General features: G+C 41.7%; 1 protein-coding gene across 1 annotated transcript in view; it reads right to left on the minus strand.

Annotated features, from left to right (window-relative positions):
• The window catches only part of col11a1a (collagen, type XI, alpha 1a), a 77,217-nt gene that overhangs the window by 36,604 nt on the left and 21,305 nt on the right, over positions 1 to 19,308 (minus strand). Inside the window, exons 8-32 of the mRNA XM_070852861.1 lie at positions 18,340 to 18,624; positions 16,712 to 16,777; positions 16,466 to 16,507; positions 16,286 to 16,348; positions 14,670 to 14,744; positions 14,421 to 14,504; positions 13,362 to 13,418; positions 12,031 to 12,084; positions 11,859 to 11,912; positions 10,683 to 10,736; positions 10,496 to 10,549; positions 9,505 to 9,558; positions 9,015 to 9,059; positions 8,740 to 8,793; positions 8,604 to 8,648; positions 7,886 to 7,939; positions 6,917 to 6,961; positions 6,161 to 6,214; positions 4,827 to 4,871; positions 4,029 to 4,082; positions 3,829 to 3,873; positions 2,217 to 2,270; positions 1,980 to 2,087; positions 1,806 to 1,859; positions 585 to 638 (exon numbers count right to left, since the gene is read on the minus strand). Coding sequence (XP_070708962.1) covers positions 585 to 638; positions 1,806 to 1,859; positions 1,980 to 2,087; positions 2,217 to 2,270; positions 3,829 to 3,873; positions 4,029 to 4,082; positions 4,827 to 4,871; positions 6,161 to 6,214; positions 6,917 to 6,961; positions 7,886 to 7,939; positions 8,604 to 8,648; positions 8,740 to 8,793; positions 9,015 to 9,059; positions 9,505 to 9,558; positions 10,496 to 10,549; positions 10,683 to 10,736; positions 11,859 to 11,912; positions 12,031 to 12,084; positions 13,362 to 13,418; positions 14,421 to 14,504; positions 14,670 to 14,744; positions 16,286 to 16,348; positions 16,466 to 16,507; positions 16,712 to 16,777; positions 18,340 to 18,624 — 1,653 coding nt within the window. The remainder of the gene's footprint in view (positions 1 to 584; positions 639 to 1,805; positions 1,860 to 1,979; positions 2,088 to 2,216; positions 2,271 to 3,828; positions 3,874 to 4,028; positions 4,083 to 4,826; positions 4,872 to 6,160; positions 6,215 to 6,916; positions 6,962 to 7,885; positions 7,940 to 8,603; positions 8,649 to 8,739; positions 8,794 to 9,014; positions 9,060 to 9,504; positions 9,559 to 10,495; positions 10,550 to 10,682; positions 10,737 to 11,858; positions 11,913 to 12,030; positions 12,085 to 13,361; positions 13,419 to 14,420; positions 14,505 to 14,669; positions 14,745 to 16,285; positions 16,349 to 16,465; positions 16,508 to 16,711; positions 16,778 to 18,339; positions 18,625 to 19,308) is intronic.

Raw genomic sequence — 19,308 nt, forward strand, 5'->3', positions numbered from 1 at the left:
TGAGTCAACGCTGGACAAAATTTTATGAAAAAATGTACAAAGTGTTTCATTTTGGCAGGTAGCCTTGCATTAGGGAGATAATGTACTTCAAAGTGTCCATTAAATGATCCTGATGTATTTAACAAAGGAAATGGTTCTTTCTATCACTTTATACATTTAGGATAATTGTTCTAATTGTGTAATTATTCTATCATGAATGCTTCAAGTTTTAAGGTGAATCAACATAATGTGGGAACATTCTGGTTATTTTCTAGACAACTGTTGGATGTAAAACTTGTACCTTCAAATCTGTCTCAGCACTGCTCAAAACTGTGCGTGTGCAACTTATTTTTTATTCGGGCCCAGAAATGGGGAGAGGGGCTCGGTGAAAGAACAATTGTTTCCACATCTTTTGTTCTCTTCCCAACATTGATTTAGTTGCTGTTTTTTTTTTTTGTGCCAAGTCGCTACACAGATGCCTTCATAACAGGAATCAATTTTCTTTCCTGCTGGAATATGATGGCGTGGTGATTTTCATACACAAGCAGGCACGGTGTGTGTGTGTGTGTGTGTGTGTGTGTGTGTGTGTGTGTGTGTTTCCTTACCCTGGCTCCTTTTTCGCCGTTGGCTCCAGGGAAGCCGGGGAAACCGCTCGAGCCCTGTCAACAGGAGAGGAAGAGATCATTGGGGGGGTGGATGAGAGAACCAAGGGAGAGGCTGGGAGGGTCAGGACATGCGTGATAATGAGGGCTCATCCTGTATTTATCAGAAGCCAAGCTGACGGCACCTCTCATCAGCTCAGTTCATCAGACACTTAGAGAGATCCACAGGATGATCAGACACATGTAGAGTGGTATATTCTACATCCATTCTGGTGTATTCTGTAGAAAATAAGTACTGCGCATGTAATAGCGTCCATGTCATACAGCTCATTTTATTTTCTAGTAAATTATGCTTATCAATTTCATAGAGTGACTTTTGCCACATTTGAAAAGAAACCAAAAGGGAGCTGATGCATGTCTTTCAAAATCAATAAAGCCTCTAAACCACATCCAACAGCCCTGTTCTTCCAGCACAATCATAAAGTTTATGGAGTTTGAGGGACGGGAAAGGGCAGATAGAGATACTGTTTGGATCTTAATTTTAAGAAACACAAGAAAAAATGGTTGGATTCTATTTGTTTACAACAATTGCGCCATCATTATCGTGTGAACATTTTTTGACAGTGACTGATGTTCAAATAAGATATCCTTAATAAAGGGTTTTTAAGTAATAACTAATGACTTTAACACAGTTCAATGCATGATTTATGATTTAATTAGATTAAAAAGATTTTTGGGTGGCCAGGATGTGAAATTCTCCTTCGGCTGTTGTTTATCCTTTCCATTTTGTAATATGGCTGCATATGGTTGTCTGTAAATGGTGTCTTGTACCAGAATTCTTGGTGCAGCCTTTAAAAATAATATTAGGCATGAGTCATTCCCAGAACTAGCACTCTTTCTGTGTGAATGCAGGGTGTAAAACAAGTAAAAATGCTCGGCACTAGCCCTCCTCTAGCAGGTAACACTTTGCTTTGACTGTCACGCCGTACTGGTTCTGCCAAAATGCTTCAGCTTTCACCAGCTGAGTGTTCTAATCATTCTTATTCATATGGTAAATACATGAAATCATCCCTCCACCGTCCACCGCGGACGTTTTTGTCTCTTGAGTTATGTCAGTGTGCTCAGATGCTCACAACAGTTGTGATAACAGATCAGACAAGTGCAGATTCAGTGACAAAAAAAAAACAAACATCCACAGCTGCAGTGAGAGTGTCGTTCCTTTACCTTGGGACCCTGTCTTCCTGGATAACCTGGCAATCCTGGAACACCGAGTTTACCCTAAGAAACATCAACAGCACGAGTGGTTTAACACACAGCGAGGTCGGAAAAACAGTGACTGAGATGAAAACATGGCTAGATATGATTCTTGTACAAACAAACATCCGTCAGCCCTCGTACCTTTTCTCCTGCAGGACCAATGGGACCCGACTCTCCATTGGGGCCAGCTCGGCCTTTGGGACCCTCAGGACCATCGTCTCCACGGGACCCGAGCATGCCAATCTCTCCCTAAAACACACCCATATATAGACAGATATCACGATGTTGTGCAGTAGTTGCCTCCATGTACATAAAGATCAGACGAGACGTGTAGGAAAGTATTTATATGACAGGTGTTCTTTCAGAAATGCTCCTCACCCGGTCTCCTTTGATTCCCATGTCTCCCTTGAAACCTGGGAAACCATCCTCACCCTAGAATGAGACACAAAATGCTTAAGCTATTGTAATTGCCAGGAATTGTTTAGTTCTTTCATTATATTTATTCCATTATTTTGTTGTTCAAGGCATTTTTCATTTCCGACTGTGAAACTATTTCATCATTTCTCTGGGGTTTCTTTTAAGTCTCCTGACATTTTGCATTTATTGAACATCTGTTAAATATTCGGCTGCTCATGTTCATCAGTCTGCGGCTCACAGGATTGGTGCTGCCATCTGCTGGCTGCACAGCGCAACAGCACATGCGAGGAACTCCAGGCGAGCTGTGCTGCATTTACATAACGCTCCACTTTCACCGACACCAACTGATTTCAGATTTGTAAACTGTTTGAAAACTTTTAGCTCAAGTATAACAATTTTGTTTAGCAGTTTTCAAAATACACCAAAAGCAGATTTGCAATGAAACCAAGATGTGGATTTTCTGAATTTTAAGAACCAAAATTGCTAGCCTCAGATCAACATCATCAAATGGGTGCTGAAGGACACTATTCGCTCTCTTTTCTTTGACACTCTCTCCAGTCTGTCACCTGTCCATGTTTTCAACTTCTATCTGATGCATTATGCAGCACTGAGCATGTCTGTTGCCAACAATTCGCATCACGAAAGACCACACACACGCACGCACGCACACACACACACACACCTGAGGTAAAGCGCATCCTTTATTCATAACAAACCCTTTCTCCTCAAGGTTTGGCTTTTGAATCTCTTGCTATAAATAATTCAATAAAAAAAGTGATATGAATAGCTGTCATTGTAGAGCGAACAACACCTCTCAGTCAGATAATAGATTTCCTACAGCAGCATAACTGTATCGATCTTAAATAAATGTCATGCATATTAAAAAGCAGCTTCGTTTTAAATTCTACATGGCGACACAGACAGTTGAACACTTCAAAAGTGTTTGAGATGGATTGCAGTGCTCTTTGAAACCAAAAGCCTTGAACACGACGGCTTTACATTCAACAACTGATTGAGGGTCACTCAGACAAAGTCCGTCCCCACTGAAGATGGCTATTGACTGACCTCTGCATGGTACTGTCAGACTGCAGCAGCCGTCCACTCAGGCTCAAAAGAGCCAAAACAAAGTTGGGAGGGCAGGTGAGCAGCCTCAGATACAGACAGAATATCTGTGACGTGAATATATTATCAGGCTGATCCCAACTTTGTCGTCTTCACCTTTATCACAAAGTAAAGTTTGGACTGTGACATCATGTCAGTTTGTCTTTGACAGAAAGAAACCCGTAGAATTCAGCCTGATTTTAGTCTGTTAAATCAGTTTAACAGCACTCATAACAAAATATAAATATCTTTTTATAATGAAATATTTTAGGTTGAGAAAAAAACATTTCACAAATCCGAAAAAAAAAAAAAAAATCTGCTGCATTAATAAAGCATTTGAAATAAATTGTCTCCAGTGTCGTCATGGACCAGAATATTTACTTTAATCTTTCTCTAACTTCAGCGGCAAACAACCTGAGTGCTAAACTGAGAAATCATGTGGAAACAATTGAGCTTTTTAAGAAGTTTATACCTTCTCTCCCTTTGACCCCTTGAGACCACGGACACCATCAGCACCCTTTGGACGGGAGAGAGATTACTTAAGTATTGCAAACACAAGAGAATACAAGCCAATACGAGTATACACGCTTGAATAAAAGGGAGGATGATCTTAATAGGTGAGGAATAAATGCGATCAGTCAATCAAATGTTCACAATTAACTGAAATGGTACCTTGACACCACGTGGGCCGGGATAACCGATAGGACCCTGTGGACCTGATGGACCCTGCAGAGAAGGAAATAGTGAATGGTTACTACAGTAAACGCTTTACAGTGATGGATACAGTGGAAGATGAGATGGAAGGTGGAGGTGTTCACAGATGAATGTGCCGCTACACGTCTCCATTAGCTCATGAATGCAGAATGATGTGTTGTTTTTTTCAGTTCAGAAGTCCCTAATTATATTTTCAGAAACATAAACTAATGAAAATACTTTGTCTCAAATCAGCTGCGCTCTCCACTACAAAGCCTTCGATCCCATTTGGTAAATATTTTATCCACACACATAAAGAAAATGCTCAGAAATGTAACAGCACTATTAAATATTACGTGACAGAAGCTTGTTTCTTGATCCCAATGCGTACGAAAATACCAGATAACAGACCCGTAAACATATTTTTTCAGCTGACAAAATTTAAAGTTCCGTTATTCATTGCAACAACTTACCACAGCGTTGTTGTCAAGCTACATAGTCGAGTTTACCCCCCAGTAGGTTAAGTGAAAGTAAGAGAAACATGGTAATGCTTCTGAATAATGAGACTGAATGTGTTATGTAATGTGAGCATTTATAAATAAATGATAAAAGTACTTTGATTCATTAAGGCAGACAGACACCTAAAGTCATCCTGTTGTCCTTTTCTGCCTCCATGCCCAAGGCTAATCTTTGAAGTGCATTTAAACTGAGTTATCATTTATTTATTTCATGTTAACATTTTCCCTCTGGCACTGAGACATTGTTAAATACACCTACCTGGGCTCCTTTCTCTCCAGGTGGACCCTCCTTACCAGGATGACCCTGTAAAATAGGAAGTCACAAAAGTGGCTGTGACAATGTTGTTGATGCAACAGTTTATGATGTTGACATGTTTTTTACAAACAACGAGTGTGTACGAGAACTGGCATTCCCACCACGATCTGTGTGGTGAAAAGGTGTGTGTGTGCGCTGTAAATATTGTACGGCAAAACGGTACATGTTCAAATCTGTGAATATGAGAAAAGGGCTGTTTCACTGTTTGCGTCACTGTCTGCTCTGTAGTGGCTTTTCAGTAAAGCAAAAAAAAGTAAAAAAAAAAAAAAAAGAAGAACTTTCTCAGCAGACTAATAGCCACGGGTGTTGTGGCCACTGGTGGTGATGGGGCAGACATGACCCTACAAACGTCTCAATACACGCCCATACACACACAGTATGGCAGCCTTTAGCTGGGAACACCTGGCCCTTCCAATTTGAGGTGTGAGGCTGAGGCAGAAGGCTGTAAATCACCAGGCTCTGGGGCCTGAGGGCAATTAAGGGCTGCCTGCCTCTTGAACTTACACACTTCTCCTAGCAAGGCCAGAGAGGGAGGAATGACATGGACGACTACAGGGCTACAATAACTAAACTCAAAGGCGTATTATCATATTTGTGCTGATGAAAAATGTCTCAAGAGATTTCTGAGCCACGGATGCGCAGTATTTCACAAAAAGGCTTGGTGTTGTGTCGTACACTCACAAATACACAGTATCCAGCCTGTGCAAACTTTTCTTGCAGAGTGCAATGCATGCTGGTAGTGATGCAAGTCAAGTTCTGGTGATATTTAGTTATATTGTGGCATCGTGGATGATATTAAAGCTCTAAATCATTATAAATTATGTAATTTCTATGTATAAACATGGCTATTCCCTTTATAATGGCTAGTGATAACTTACACGGACTGAAAATGCAGCTATTTAAAATGTCATGTATGACCTGACCTGCATTCCTTGCAGTGTAACAGTTTAATGAGGATATCACAGGTCATCATGTCGTATAAGAGGTTCATAAACAGGTCAGATCCGTGTCAGGAATCATGGATTGCACACACGTGTTCTGAGAAAAGACCTTGTGGCCAGAATGTAAACTGGTTTCATACCATATTCTGTACGGCTGAGGGTCATACAGCATGTGATATGTCATTAATGCATGCTTTAGTGCATATGTCTTCAATGAAAAAATGTTTTCAGAAACACTGGTATCTAAGGTTCAGGGGTAAACTCGTGTCATATTTCTGTTTACGTGTGTTATATTGATATACTGTATGTACGTATGTAGGTGATAAGAGCACGCACAGGAGGCCCGTCAGCTCCAGGTAATCCAGGCAACCCCGACCTTCCTCCAGGTCCCTGTGCGAAGACAAGAAAAAGACAAACACGGTCCAAGGTTAGAGGTTAAAAACTAGTTTCAGAATTCTCTATTACCTCGGCTACAGAGCGCATTCAGAGTATCTGCAGGTTCCAAACCGCTGAACGTGGGACATTTTATGACCTTTACTTTGTTACCTGGGGTTGGATTTAAGAGAGCAGTTTTTCTTTTATTAAACGAGACTATTTCAATTTCTTTCTGCGCAGTTTGAGCTACAAGGCAGGAAACTCAGTGTTGAAAGACACAACGGCCGGCTGTGTTTGGTAGAATAATTCATTAGTGATTTGGGGTTTTTTGAATAAAATTGATTTGACTTACAAACCCTGGTTTGTATCATGGGACATGTAGTGAAGAAATATGTCATTAAATAGTGGGAAAAAAAACTGTTTAGACTTTTTGGGGACCTACAGTACCAAATGAGAAAAGGCAAAAATAAGGTTGATTGAAAAGTTACATTATATCAAACATGTTTCCATCCTAAACCTGATTTTCATACTAGTAGTTAGCTGCTGTATAATTTTGTTACTGATCATCTTTAGCTAATCAGTAATTTTTTCATTTGCAGTTGACCTTGCTTCCTTAAACTGAAAACAATGACTTAGGTTTATATTTTATCTGAACTTAATTGTGCATCTATTTTAAAACACATTTTCACAGAAGAACAACAAAAAAAGGTTACGTACTTTTTCACCAGGTGGACCGATGGGGCCTTGAGGACCAGGAAGACCCTAGGAGACAGAAACACAAAGATAGAAATGAGAGTCTGTTGCTATAGCAACAACAAGCATGCTCAAACACACACACACACACACACACACGCGCACACACACAAGCTTAACATTCCTTCAGTAGCTCAACTATTTACAGCTCCAACAAACTCTTCAGTTTATCCAGCTTGTGTGTGTGTGTGTGTGTGTGTGTGTGTACTGAAGGGGGGGGGCAGTAGGCATATTAGCATCCAGCATGCTTGTGGGACTGCACACACTTAAATATTTGTGCATGTGTTCCCATATATGCGTTTCTATTTGGTTACCTGACATGTGCCAATGTGTTTGTGTATATGTGTGAGCGTGTGTGTGTGTGTGTGTGTGTGTGTGTGTGTTTGTTGCAAGGTAATTTGAGGCAGTGAAACTTGCTCCAACAGGTGTGGCAACTTTGCAGGAATTCCACCAACAAAAATAAGATGCTTTCAAATGGATCAACCCTGAAACATTCCCCTTCCTAAGAGAACCCCCTGAAAAAATTCTGAGAAAAATATGGTGGGCAGAAAAGAGGTGGGGCAAATTCAAAAAGCCTAAATGAAGATGATCATCTGTTTTGACAGATCAACTTCTGGTTTGGTGCCTCAAAATTTAACTGAGCACAACATTGTCTTTTTACACCTGGAAAGACAAACAGCATCACATCATGCTGTCGGATTGAAGCTGCTCAACTGTGTATTTAATTCATCTATTTAATGCATTTCTGAGCTCCCAAGCTGTCAAAAGGGAATCCAAAGTAAATCTGCTCTCCTGAGCGTGTGGACTGTGAGGTGGGAGATGCACACAGCAGCGAAGACTACAGCAAAGTGTCTGTGGCCACTCACACTTGTGAATGTACACTGCACTCTGCTTTTGTCACTGGTGTCATGGGTGTATGATTGATTGGTTCACCTGTGTTCCGGGGATTCCCTGCTGCCCGGGTGGGCCTGGTTCTCCTTGTGGTCCCTGGAAAAAAAAAAAAAAAAAAAAAAAAGAGGCTGTCAAAACTAGACAGGAAACACTCTGCCCTAAACACTGAGGGACACACATCAGTGTCAGTGCCAGCAATCAGGTGGGTTCCGTCCAACCTTCTGCCTATCAACAGCGTACATCCCCTGGGCTATGGTTGTATTTTAGATGGCTCCAGTGCCAACTGGACTCAAAATTTGTAGAAGAAAGATGATTCGATGACTTGGATTAGAAATAATATGTAAGAAGGATTTTTTATACATAATGTAAAAAGGTGCTCGGTGGTGTTTTCTGATACCGAACTGTAATGCAACAGAATATAAAATGAGCATACTGTAATGCAATTTAAAGATTGGGGGTGCTTTTAGGACCTTAAATCAGCTTTTTATTCTGCAGCTGTTCTAAACTTATGCGGTACTTATCTTGAAAAAAGGCAACAGCACCATTTACGCTGCTTGTTAAGAGACTACTCTCCCTCTCAGGTCCTCTGAGGCATAAGGATGACCTTTGTCCTCCCAGCTGTGCATCCCAGAGGGGTTTTTAACAGCCTCACCTAGACAAACTTACGGAAACAGCCACGCACAGCTGAGGACACTCCTGAGACTTAGGAAGTGACACTTCAACATTTAGTCGCTTTACTGAAAGACAGCTGTATTCATACCATGTTTCCTTTGGGACCTGGAGGCCCGTCAACTCCAGCAACACCCTAAGAGAAGTCGGAGAAGATGTAAGTGCACATCGTGTCTATTGCATGAAGCGATATCAGAGGAAAGGATGGTGACAGTGATGGTACGTACAGGAGATCCAGGGGGTCCTGGAGGACCACGAGGTCCCAGCAAACCTCTAGGACCCTAGGAGGAACGAGAAGCAGTGACTTTTATTCTAAGCTCAATACAGTGACTATTTTCATTTGGGCACCAGCAGATCTCTGGTGGATCCTTTCTGTCAAAGAGAGATCACACATCACAGACCACTTGAAAACAAGCTTATAGAGGATCTTGTTGCGACATGTTGGGATCCCATATGTTTGGGGTAGGCTGATGAAACAAAACCAACAGCAGATAAGCCTTACGCTCTCGCCAGCTAATCCTCTGGGCCCGATCTCTCCATCCTCGCCCTGAGGGAAGAGAGAGAGACAAAAGTTTATTGTGCTGGTCTTCAACGTTCACTGTTTCATGCTCTCTAATTTCAACAAATAAAATCTGAAACAAACGCTGCCGTTTTGTATCGAAACATCTAACCCGATCTGTCACCACCTATAAACTTTCAAAAGCCTGTTTCAGCCTGGGCTTACTCTCAACCTAGCCAAAGACTGTTGAATGTAGCAACCGCCTGGGGGTGGAGGTGGGGGAATGGCGTAGGGTAGGTAGTTTAAGGGGGAGGAAAGGTTAAACACAAAACCTCCTCCTCCACAGTTCATAGTCTCCACCCAGCTGCTGCTGCCTGAGGGCACAGCTGGTGGGCCACAGCTGATGGAACTGAATATGTCGGTGCTTCACCTCAATTGAGCGCAATATTCTTAAAAGTTATTAAGGGTGTTACTTGAAAGAGGAAGCACTTACTCTCTGTCCGTCCTCTCCAGGGGAACCTGGGGGTCCCATTGGCCCGAGCTCACCCTGAGACAGAGAGAGAAAGAAAACAAGAGAGAGGGGAGGAGGGGAGAGACAGACAGGTAGACAGACAGACAGACAGATGTGAGGTCATTTATAATTTTCTGAACTAACTAGATCTTAAAGTTTCAACTTTAGGTTTGTTATTTGATACTTAAAGATTTTCTAGAAATCTATTTTCATCCTGGACAGATTCTGTATCATTTTGCCTTATATGTTGCTCTTATTTTGAAAAGTATTATATTTAAAACCTTTTTGACACCTTCTTGAAAAGATATCACAGATTCCCATTCTATATCTGATTTATGAGTCGTGGTTCACTCTACAAACCCTGAATACACCAAATATGGCTACCTGGCCTCATGCAACACTAACAGCACGTTTCCATTTCAGTCATATTAACACAGTTACATCAGTGAAATGAAACAAATTACAACTTCAACCGTTCCCCTCATGGCATTACAGCTATTCACTCATCACACTGAAATTTAAACATGTTACTCAACGTGATCTTACACAGATATTGAAATTCCAAACTTGTCCGGTGACTGCAGCCAAATATATTTCATTAGATTTAAAACTTTTGCCATCTAAAAGACACTAGACCTTTCAGTAAATCATAGTAATCTAAGAAGACAAATCCCCAATAACTAAGGGATTTTGTTTTAATGCCAGTTTTGTGACTTGTCACATGAAGAAAACTGCATTTTGTTCGTAAGCTTCAAAACATCTACAGGAGCCGTTTCTCAGGCAAAACAATGCTCTGTTGTTTCTGAGGATTCCTTCAAAGTCTGATTCGTTATTGCTCTCAACGGACGAAGCTCACAGTAAAATCTGCAACAAAAATGAACTAATGAGCTGTTTTTGAGAACATCAAAAATGATATATTTTGACGCATGATTTTGACAAACTGAACTCGTGCCGGCGGCCGTACTGCACTCACCCTGTGTCCTTTCTCACCAGGCAGTCCAGGGAGTCCATCAAAGCCTCTGTCACCCTGTGCAAACACACAGCAGAGGGTGTCACCAGACCGCATGGGCTACAGTATGCTCACAGAGAAACAATATGCTCATTTCTCATTTGCTAGTTAGACCTATAAACATGGAAGGTCGTGTGGTGGCATGCGATACCTTGGAGCCTGGCTCTCCAGGCATTCCTCGGGCCCCATCGGCTCCAGCGCGGCCCTTAGGAACAACAGCAGAAAAACAATTACACATATAGATAACTTATATATAGTAGTAATCACTAATAATTAGGACTTTTCTCCATGTTTTGTATATTACTGTAAAGCTCTAGAGATCTGCTGCATTCAGTGCCCTTTATTTTGGACTCCGTTGTCAAATAGTGACAGTTTAATGCAGCAGCTGTCTTCCCTGCCTGCAAGTTTATTTGTTTGTTCATGTATTTGCATCTCTATTAGCTGTCACCAGAGCAACAGCTACTCTTCAGGTGTCTTGTCGGATTTTGCAAAGTCTTGCCGGGTAAAAGAAAAACAAAATATCTTTTAACATTTTTTAATCAGCTGATTATGCAGCTTGAAGCAGTCGATACTGAAAGACCAAGAGGGAGAGTAAAAATAATGCTGAAACACAAGTGACTGGTTGACAAAATATCAAACAACGATATACAAAGACAAGACAAAGAAAAACAATTAGGCAATCTAGATGGAACTACGGGGGACTGACGATCGTCTAAAAAGCTGTTTACAACAGTAGAGAAGAGCTACTGGAAAAAATATCACAACACTGTTCTGATGCAGTCATCTTTATACAACACTTTGCCTCCTCCGTTTGGCTCCGTTATTGTTTTTTTTTTCAACTGTCTGAAGTAAAAGAGAGGGGGATCCAAGAGAAGTAAATGAGTAATTTACATATTAACACTCACATAAGCAATTCTTTATCACACTTTCTGATATCAAAATCAGCTAATGGCTCACAATTGACCTGTGAATCAAGCTTGTATTACTAATTTGCCTATGACTGGTTTATGTTTATTAGTAACCAATTAGGTCAAAAGGTTTGGCCCGGCAAAGTAATTGCACCGTGACACTAATTGTGCCCCACATCCACGGCCAGTTCTCATTTTGGCATTTTCAGACAGATTAACTGGCCGACCAATGATCCGAGGATTCCAGGCAGTGCAGGCATTTAAGCACATATGAAGCAATTGTTTGTTGGACTGGGAATAAGCCTCTCAGCATTTGAGAAGAGACCACAAGTACAAACAACCACACAACAACAAATACAAAGGCATGTGAGCACACACACGGCAGAGTGAGACCGGACCAGGTCAATGAGTTCACTCACCCTCTTGCCAGATTTGCCAGATTGTCCTGAAGGCCCTTGGACTCCACGGGGACCCTGTACGGACACATGAGGACCACTTGGTGACCAATAGGACTCATGACCTGTGATGTGGCCTTCAGTCAGCGCTGAGGGACAGTCATACACATTATTCACATCATCACTTCTTACTCACCTGAGGACCATGGGATCCACTTTCACCTTTCAGTCCGGTAGAACCAGGAAGACCCTGAGGAGAGAGAAAACAAATCAAACATGAAGACTTTTCATTCAAACAGTTCGCTACAAGACGGTGGGGTTAGAAAATAGTGTAAAGTAAACAGCAGATGGCGGTGTTTAGCTTAATATGGCCATTCTCTTTGTATGCTCATCTGAAGACAATAGGATCCACACATTCCTTCTACTGCAGATGCTAAACTACCTGGGAACTCAAGTGAAGACAGTCAAAGACAACTCTAACACGACTATTCTTCTGTAATGATGGATTATGCGCATAGGGCAAAAACGTTGCTGTTCATTTGGGTTTGTTTTTAGCATATCAATGATCAGTAGCATCATAAAAAGGTATGTGAAATTATCCTGATCGCTCAAAACATCTGCAGCCTGACATTAAAATACATGCAGGCACATTAACACAATTGGGTACATTTTGGCATATACTTAAGTCTAAAAATGCAACGCTTAATTGTTGGTCTAGGCAGAGATTTGGGGCATAGCGTATACTGTAATCTGTCTGCAGACGAGTATGGATTCAAAGCTGGTGATTTGGGAAGTTACAGAATCACAACTAGACTAATGCCTGTAAAACTGGTTTTCAAACATCAAGAAATGAAACATTTTGGAGATGTGCAACAGACAATATCACAAATTCCTCATCTCACTCACTCTTTTCTTTGTATCTACTTATTGCCGCATCATTTCTGATAATTATCATTGGCTCTTAGCGTGAGAAGAGCAGATTTAACAGCATTTAATGCTTAGTGTTTGTTGTAGGGCCTTTTCCTGCAGATAAATAGTGGATCGTGTACCAACAAGCCCAAGAGAAAGGGTGGGGGTGGTGGTGGGGGCGTGTGAACAACAGAATGAAATATTCTTGGCAGCCGGGAGCACCTAGCAGACAGGCAGTGTGGCGACTGAGCCACCACGCGCTGGTACAACAACATTTGAAAACATGTATGTTGGTTTCTACTGATTCTCTTCCAATACATTTGTCCCATAAACACTTTAACAACATAGTTGTTACAAGAGGATGTTTTCTGATATTCCTGGCATAATAAATCTACCGATACTGAAAAGCAGACACCGTCAAGCTCTGAGTAACTGTAACTTTAAGTGTCAAAATATTGTTGTCGTGTGCATATGGCAACTTGATTTATCACATGTGCACAAGATGGCTTTGAATAACAAACAGGTGTTTGAAACGCCATGTTGCCAGAAAAGTAGAGAGTCAAATTCGTACAAACAGCCAAACACAAAAACAAAGAAAAAAAAAAAAGAGAGACTCACCACTGGCCCCGATCGCCCCGTCAAACCCATTGGCCCTGGAGGTCCCCTCATAGCCAGCTGCAGGGCAGACACACGGACAAGAACAAGGTCAAATTCCATTCAGAATAAAATCCCAAAATGAACTGTGTATCCTTTGTGAGGATATAAATCCACATAGTGGATATAGAACATTATGGATCTGTGTTTTGAACGTTTCTATCGCTTTGTCCGACGTTATGCTTCAGTTGTTCACATTACACCTTGTTTGTACATATTACATGTTATACGCTGAACTGAGTCTGTGATCTTTTTCTTTTCTTTTCATCGTGGATCAGTTTTATGAGTACTGTCTAGTAAGTGCAGGTCTGTTATTAAATGTTGTCATTGTTGTACTGTTATTTGGAGGCGTCCATCATCTTATAAAAGAGGCAGTACATGAATGACCAATCATATTACATATTGTGATTATATATTGTGATTGGTTACATTTACAAGAACAATACTTTTTATGCTTTCACAATTACTTTTATGTTTCATTTTCCCAGTTGTGGCAGGTTAAATTGAGAATACTGAAAAATCCATCCAGTGCGTAGCTGTGATCGCCGTGGGTTTCCATGACATTCTTAATTTGAAATTTCTTCTGACTTGCTCATTCTGCTCCCAAACTACATGACAGGACTCCTAAATACCAGATTTTCTCTTTTCCTCTAACTTGCCACCTCCTCTCCCACATATTCACAAAGACATTTTCTACACCTGTTGGTCGAGCCCACACGCAGGCCGAGAGCCCCTAAAGTATTTTTAACACTCTCTTCTGTCTGTCCATCTGTTCAAAGGAGCCTTTTTATGCTGTTGCTCGGCATGTCTCCTTTTAGCATTGCAAGGCCAACGAAATGCAGTGTTCCTGCCTCCCCTCCCCTCCCCACCCCACCAAAATACTGTCTCCTTCATCCTTCCCCTCCTTTCCCCCTACAGCTGTGTGTAGGGAGTTGGCTGGGTGTGGGGGGTGGGGTGGGGTGGGGGGGTTTGTCTGAGCCTTTTGGCTTCCCAGTGGCTTCTTTAATGTCCTGATCTACTTACTCTGGCCTGTGAGAGGATGGCCTGGGCTTGGGCTTCTTGGGCCGACACCACTGGACCCTTCTCACCATCCCCACCAAAACGGAACTGTTGAAAACAGACACACACACACACACACACACACACACACACACAGGCATTAAAAACGTTGCTCATTCTTTTTGTCATCACTGTTCAATACCCCACAAATTAGCCTGGTTATGACAAAAGGTGGCTGGTATGTACTTCTGCTGTGTTATTCTGAGCACTTACTGGCAGCATCAGCATGGTACCAGGGGGCCCTGCCAAACCATCAGCACCAGGTAGACCAGCACGACCAGGAGGGCCCTAAAATACGAAAGAGAAATCACCAAATTAATAAAACTATCTACTTTACAGGATTACCTGTAACATGGGCAAGAAAAAAAATTTAAAATTAAAAAGGATGATGGAGTGATTTGACCAATAAAAACTGAAATTCACACAGCTGCTTGTTTGTATGTCATGTGTATGTTATCGTGTCTAAATAAGTGAATTAATAATGTCTATTCTACACATGCACATATAGTTGTTTTCAGGTAATAACATTTACATCTCGGTTGACTTTAAAAATGACCCAACCCTGAGTTGTTTTGATTGGGACTCTTTCACATTAAAACACACACACCACAAACGAGCCGACACACAGATGGAGCAGTAAAAGCTGGAGGTGTGCTGTTTGTTACTTTGATTAACATGTGCTCCTCCTCCTCCAGCACACATAGACTGGGCCTGTCCATCTGTAAACCACGCTGCTGTCTACAGTCCAAAACCAACATCCTTTTCCATGAATTCTGGTGCGCCTATTTGTGTGTGTGTGAATGTGTTGCATGTCTGTGTGACACAAAGACTCTACAGAGCAAAGTGTTGAATATGGATCCCTCTTACTAAGGGAAACCTGGGGCAAATAGCATTCCTCATTTTCTAATCTTCGAGAGTTTGACCATAATAACTGGCCTGTTAAACTCACTCACATGTCGCACCTGTTAGGTTCTGACTCTATTTGGACAGTGCTAAAAAGTAGGCCATAATGCATGAGCAGCAAGAATAGTCAATAGTGAAAATAATGGGCTCAAGCATGTCACAACACAAAACAAATGAAGGTTTCCTCCACTGACTCCAAACCCTGAAGTGCATTATTGTACTCAAGAGGGTTTATAAAAGCTTGGCTTTGTAAAAACTGGCATCTACTCCATGGTTAGTTCAATTTCACTACATCCCATGAGGCATAAATGTTGTTGTTAAGGTTACTGCTGTGTACTACTTTACACCCTGATTTATTCCTGCCAGTCAAAGACACATTTTATCTGGTCATGGTGAAAAAAAACACTAAAATGGTTCTATACAGCAGGGAAATATAACTATATAACCAAACTGACTTCAGAAGTAAAAATACATTTATGTCTGCATTTTTTCAGATTGTCTTATAGTTAAGCACTAGAGTTATAATCAATTTAGGCAAGGTGGTGCCAAGGCAATGCTCTTCCAGATGCTCGTTGGCTTGATTCTTGGTGTAACAGGTCAGCTGACCAATGGGTTGGTGTATGCTTTTCGCTGGTCTCTTACTTCCTGTCCAACTTCCATGGCATGGCATGGCTATGAAGTAACCTTTGGAAAAGTTCATATGTGGTCATACTGTGAACATAGAGAACTACTATATGTATAATTCTATTCCTCTTCTTCCATGCTTCTTTTACCTGATTTCATAAAATGGCCAAAATGTGGTCAGAGCTCTGAGACATCCCTGCGCCATCATACGGAATAAAGCCCTCCAATCCGTCATAAGCACTGTAACCTACATTATATTTACAGAGAATGTGGGTGGTTTGGGGACATAAATGAGAACTCACCCTGTCACCGGGATCTCCAGCAGTGCCTGGGGGTCCTTGTAGGCCTGAGGGACCTGGAAGGCCCTAAAGAGACAAAGCTATGTCAGCAGACCACCAGCAGCCAAGCTCATTAAACAGTTGTGTATAATCATGCTCAGGTGCAAGCCACTGACTCATTTCTTTTTTTAACAATATACTCACAGCTGGCCCAGGGGGTCCTGGGGGTCCTTCAATCAGCATGCCCTTCAAAATACAAACAGTGTTTAACCAGTTGCTTTATAAACAAGGAAAACAGTAAAATTGCAACTCAGGAGCTGACTTAATTTCACATGGTTTTAGATAATTTGCAATTGATGTTACAAGTGAGAGAAAACAACGGAATAATTTGAACTAAATTCACATAATCTTTTCACTTGAGTACATCAGCATTGACTTTTTAGACCTTACAGGTTCAATGACAGCTGGCTCGCCTTTTTCTCCCTTCTGGCCGAAGGCTCCTGCAGCTCCGGCAATCTGCAAGTTACAAAGCAAGCACAGAGGTGACATTCTTCACACAGCAGCTATAGTCCGCAGGTGAATGAATAGCAATGATGACTGAGGAGGCAGCTGAGCTAAAAGAAAAGAATGTGTGTTAGTGCTTGAACAAATTTTACTCAATCAATTAATATATACTCAGTTGCAACTACTGTAGCTATGTCAGAGGCAGGGAGCGAATCGAGAATAACGCACAAGTGAGATGACATTAGGGAACAAAACAGGCAAAATGTTAGTCATAATGAGCAAGAGTGGACCTCTATGTGCTTGAAATGGAGCAATGCTGACATTGCATTGCCATTGTGCAGTGTGGCTAACGGCGGAAATATGAAGACAAAATAAAACATAACTTAATACCAACAGGTTATTGTCGTCCTGCAAACCTCATAATATAACATAACATACAAATATAGAGAGACAATAACAGTTTAACTATATCTAAATAAACAGCTGAACACAACTATGATTTCATTAGTGGTCGTGATTTAGTTCAGCTGCATCGTGTGTTTTTACGTGTTCTGGGAATGAGATGGGAAGGATTAGGGGTCTGTCAGGGTAGTGGGTGGGCGGTGTGTGTAGAGAGGTACTAAAAAGGCGTAGCAGACCAATAAAATCCTTGCCCTTGCATGGTAACAATACCCAAAGGCACAAAGACACAAAACTGTGTTTGATGATGTCCTGACGGTGGGTAAATTTAAACAGCATCGAGCCAAAATAGCCAAACGTAAAGACAAAGTGGAGAAAAGGACGTGTGTTAAATATTTAGATTTCCCTCCGGGATAAATAAAGTATTTCTGCTTCTGATTCTGATGATATTCATACTAACTAGATGGCAAGTTGTGACTGTTGGTTGGTGGAAGCCTTCAAAAGTTTGTACTAAAGTCAAATGAATCCAATATCTAACATCTTGATTGCAGTTGTGTGTGTGTGTGTGTGTGTGTGTGTGTGTGTGTGTGTGTGCCCAGTGCAGACAGCTGCCTATGAGGTGGGTTAATTGCTGTGCATACAGGGAGGGACATGTCACAGACAGGCAGCTTGTTAAAGCGTTAAAGGAGGAGAGGGAAGGATGGGGTGAGACTGCTGAGAGATGAGTGTGTGGGGAGGGGGGGCGGTGTGGCTTGTTGGGTATGTATGGGTGTAGAGCAGGTTGGGTCAGCGCACACCGATTGAAGGTTGTGTGTGGAGGGACGTGAAAATGGGAGAAAGAAGAAAAGACCGTGTCAGAGTGAACGACTGCCGTGCCTGTGCACACACGGCACACTATGTCGGAATGAGATCTACTAAATGAAGGAGTAATCGGTTTCACCCTTTTAAGAAAACACAGATGCATGCATTGTCCCCGTCATAGCTGTCAATCAATAAATCACCAATCACACACCGGTGAGAGAGCAGCAAGACGCCACACTCAACATGACACATCGCCAAGCAACCAACTAGAAAAGCGTGCAGTGGAAGTGAGTGAGTCCATGACACACAGAGTCCCTGTCACGTGCCCTTCATGCTCACACCCCACAGTCACCAGGTCAGGGTGTGGTACTTACGGCGCTCTCAGAAACGTCGGTTTCCGCAGCAACCCCGGGCCCCACCTCATCATCGTAGTTTGCCGTGGGTTTGGACGGAGCCGTGCCATACTCATCATATGCCCCAAAATCATACAACCTGTTGTCAACCTCGCCCAAGTCATACTCCTTTAGGTCATACTCCTTAAAGTCATATGCTTCTGCACCAGTGTCCAGGTTGTCCACTGTTTCTGGGACATTGGTGGGCTCCGGAGCAATGGGAGTGGCTTCGGTGACATACGCACCGGCAACATCGTCCTCCACAGCCTTTCGGGTGTTACCCAAGCCGAGAAGGGGGAAGTAATGGTGAGCAATCAGAGAAATAAGGATGTTAGTTAAGCAATTGAGGCAAATAGCCTACTTTTATATGTTATTAAAGCCGACTGAAAATGAATTAAGCATGATATGCAGAATCCACAATTAAAACAGCAACAGTAACACCTTATTTATTCTAGGGATAACAATTTTAAGCTATTCATCAGCTATTAAGCTGAGGACATGTCCTGACCAATGAGCTAAAATCTACAGTACACTGTTGAGTACTGAATCATGTCACTAATTACATTAAACATCTGAGAAAAATGCTAAATTCTTACATTACAAATACTCTATGCTCTGTTACACTGCACATTTATGAAACACAGCAGTGCAGCGATCACATCATAGTACGAAGGAATAAATAAAGTGTTACTATGCTGACTGAATAAAATCATTATCAACTGTGACGATCAAAAGTTCGTTAACCATACACGTCAAGCCAGACTTGATGCTATCTCAGCCTTCTTTTCTTCCTCATCGTACAACCGTAATATAATATACTGATACAGGCAGTAAAGAAAGGCTGGAATAGATGTCTGAAATGACACTAGAAGCAATTTGCATAAACACCTAATCGATCATCAGATTGAAGTGGCTGTGCAGATATACAGAGTGCATCGAAATCCAAAGCTG

Source organism: Pempheris klunzingeri, chromosome 21 (genome assembly GCF_042242105.1).
Source record: "Pempheris klunzingeri isolate RE-2024b chromosome 21, fPemKlu1.hap1, whole genome shotgun sequence".
NCBI lineage: Eukaryota > Metazoa > Chordata > Actinopteri > Acropomatiformes > Pempheridae > Pempheris > Pempheris klunzingeri.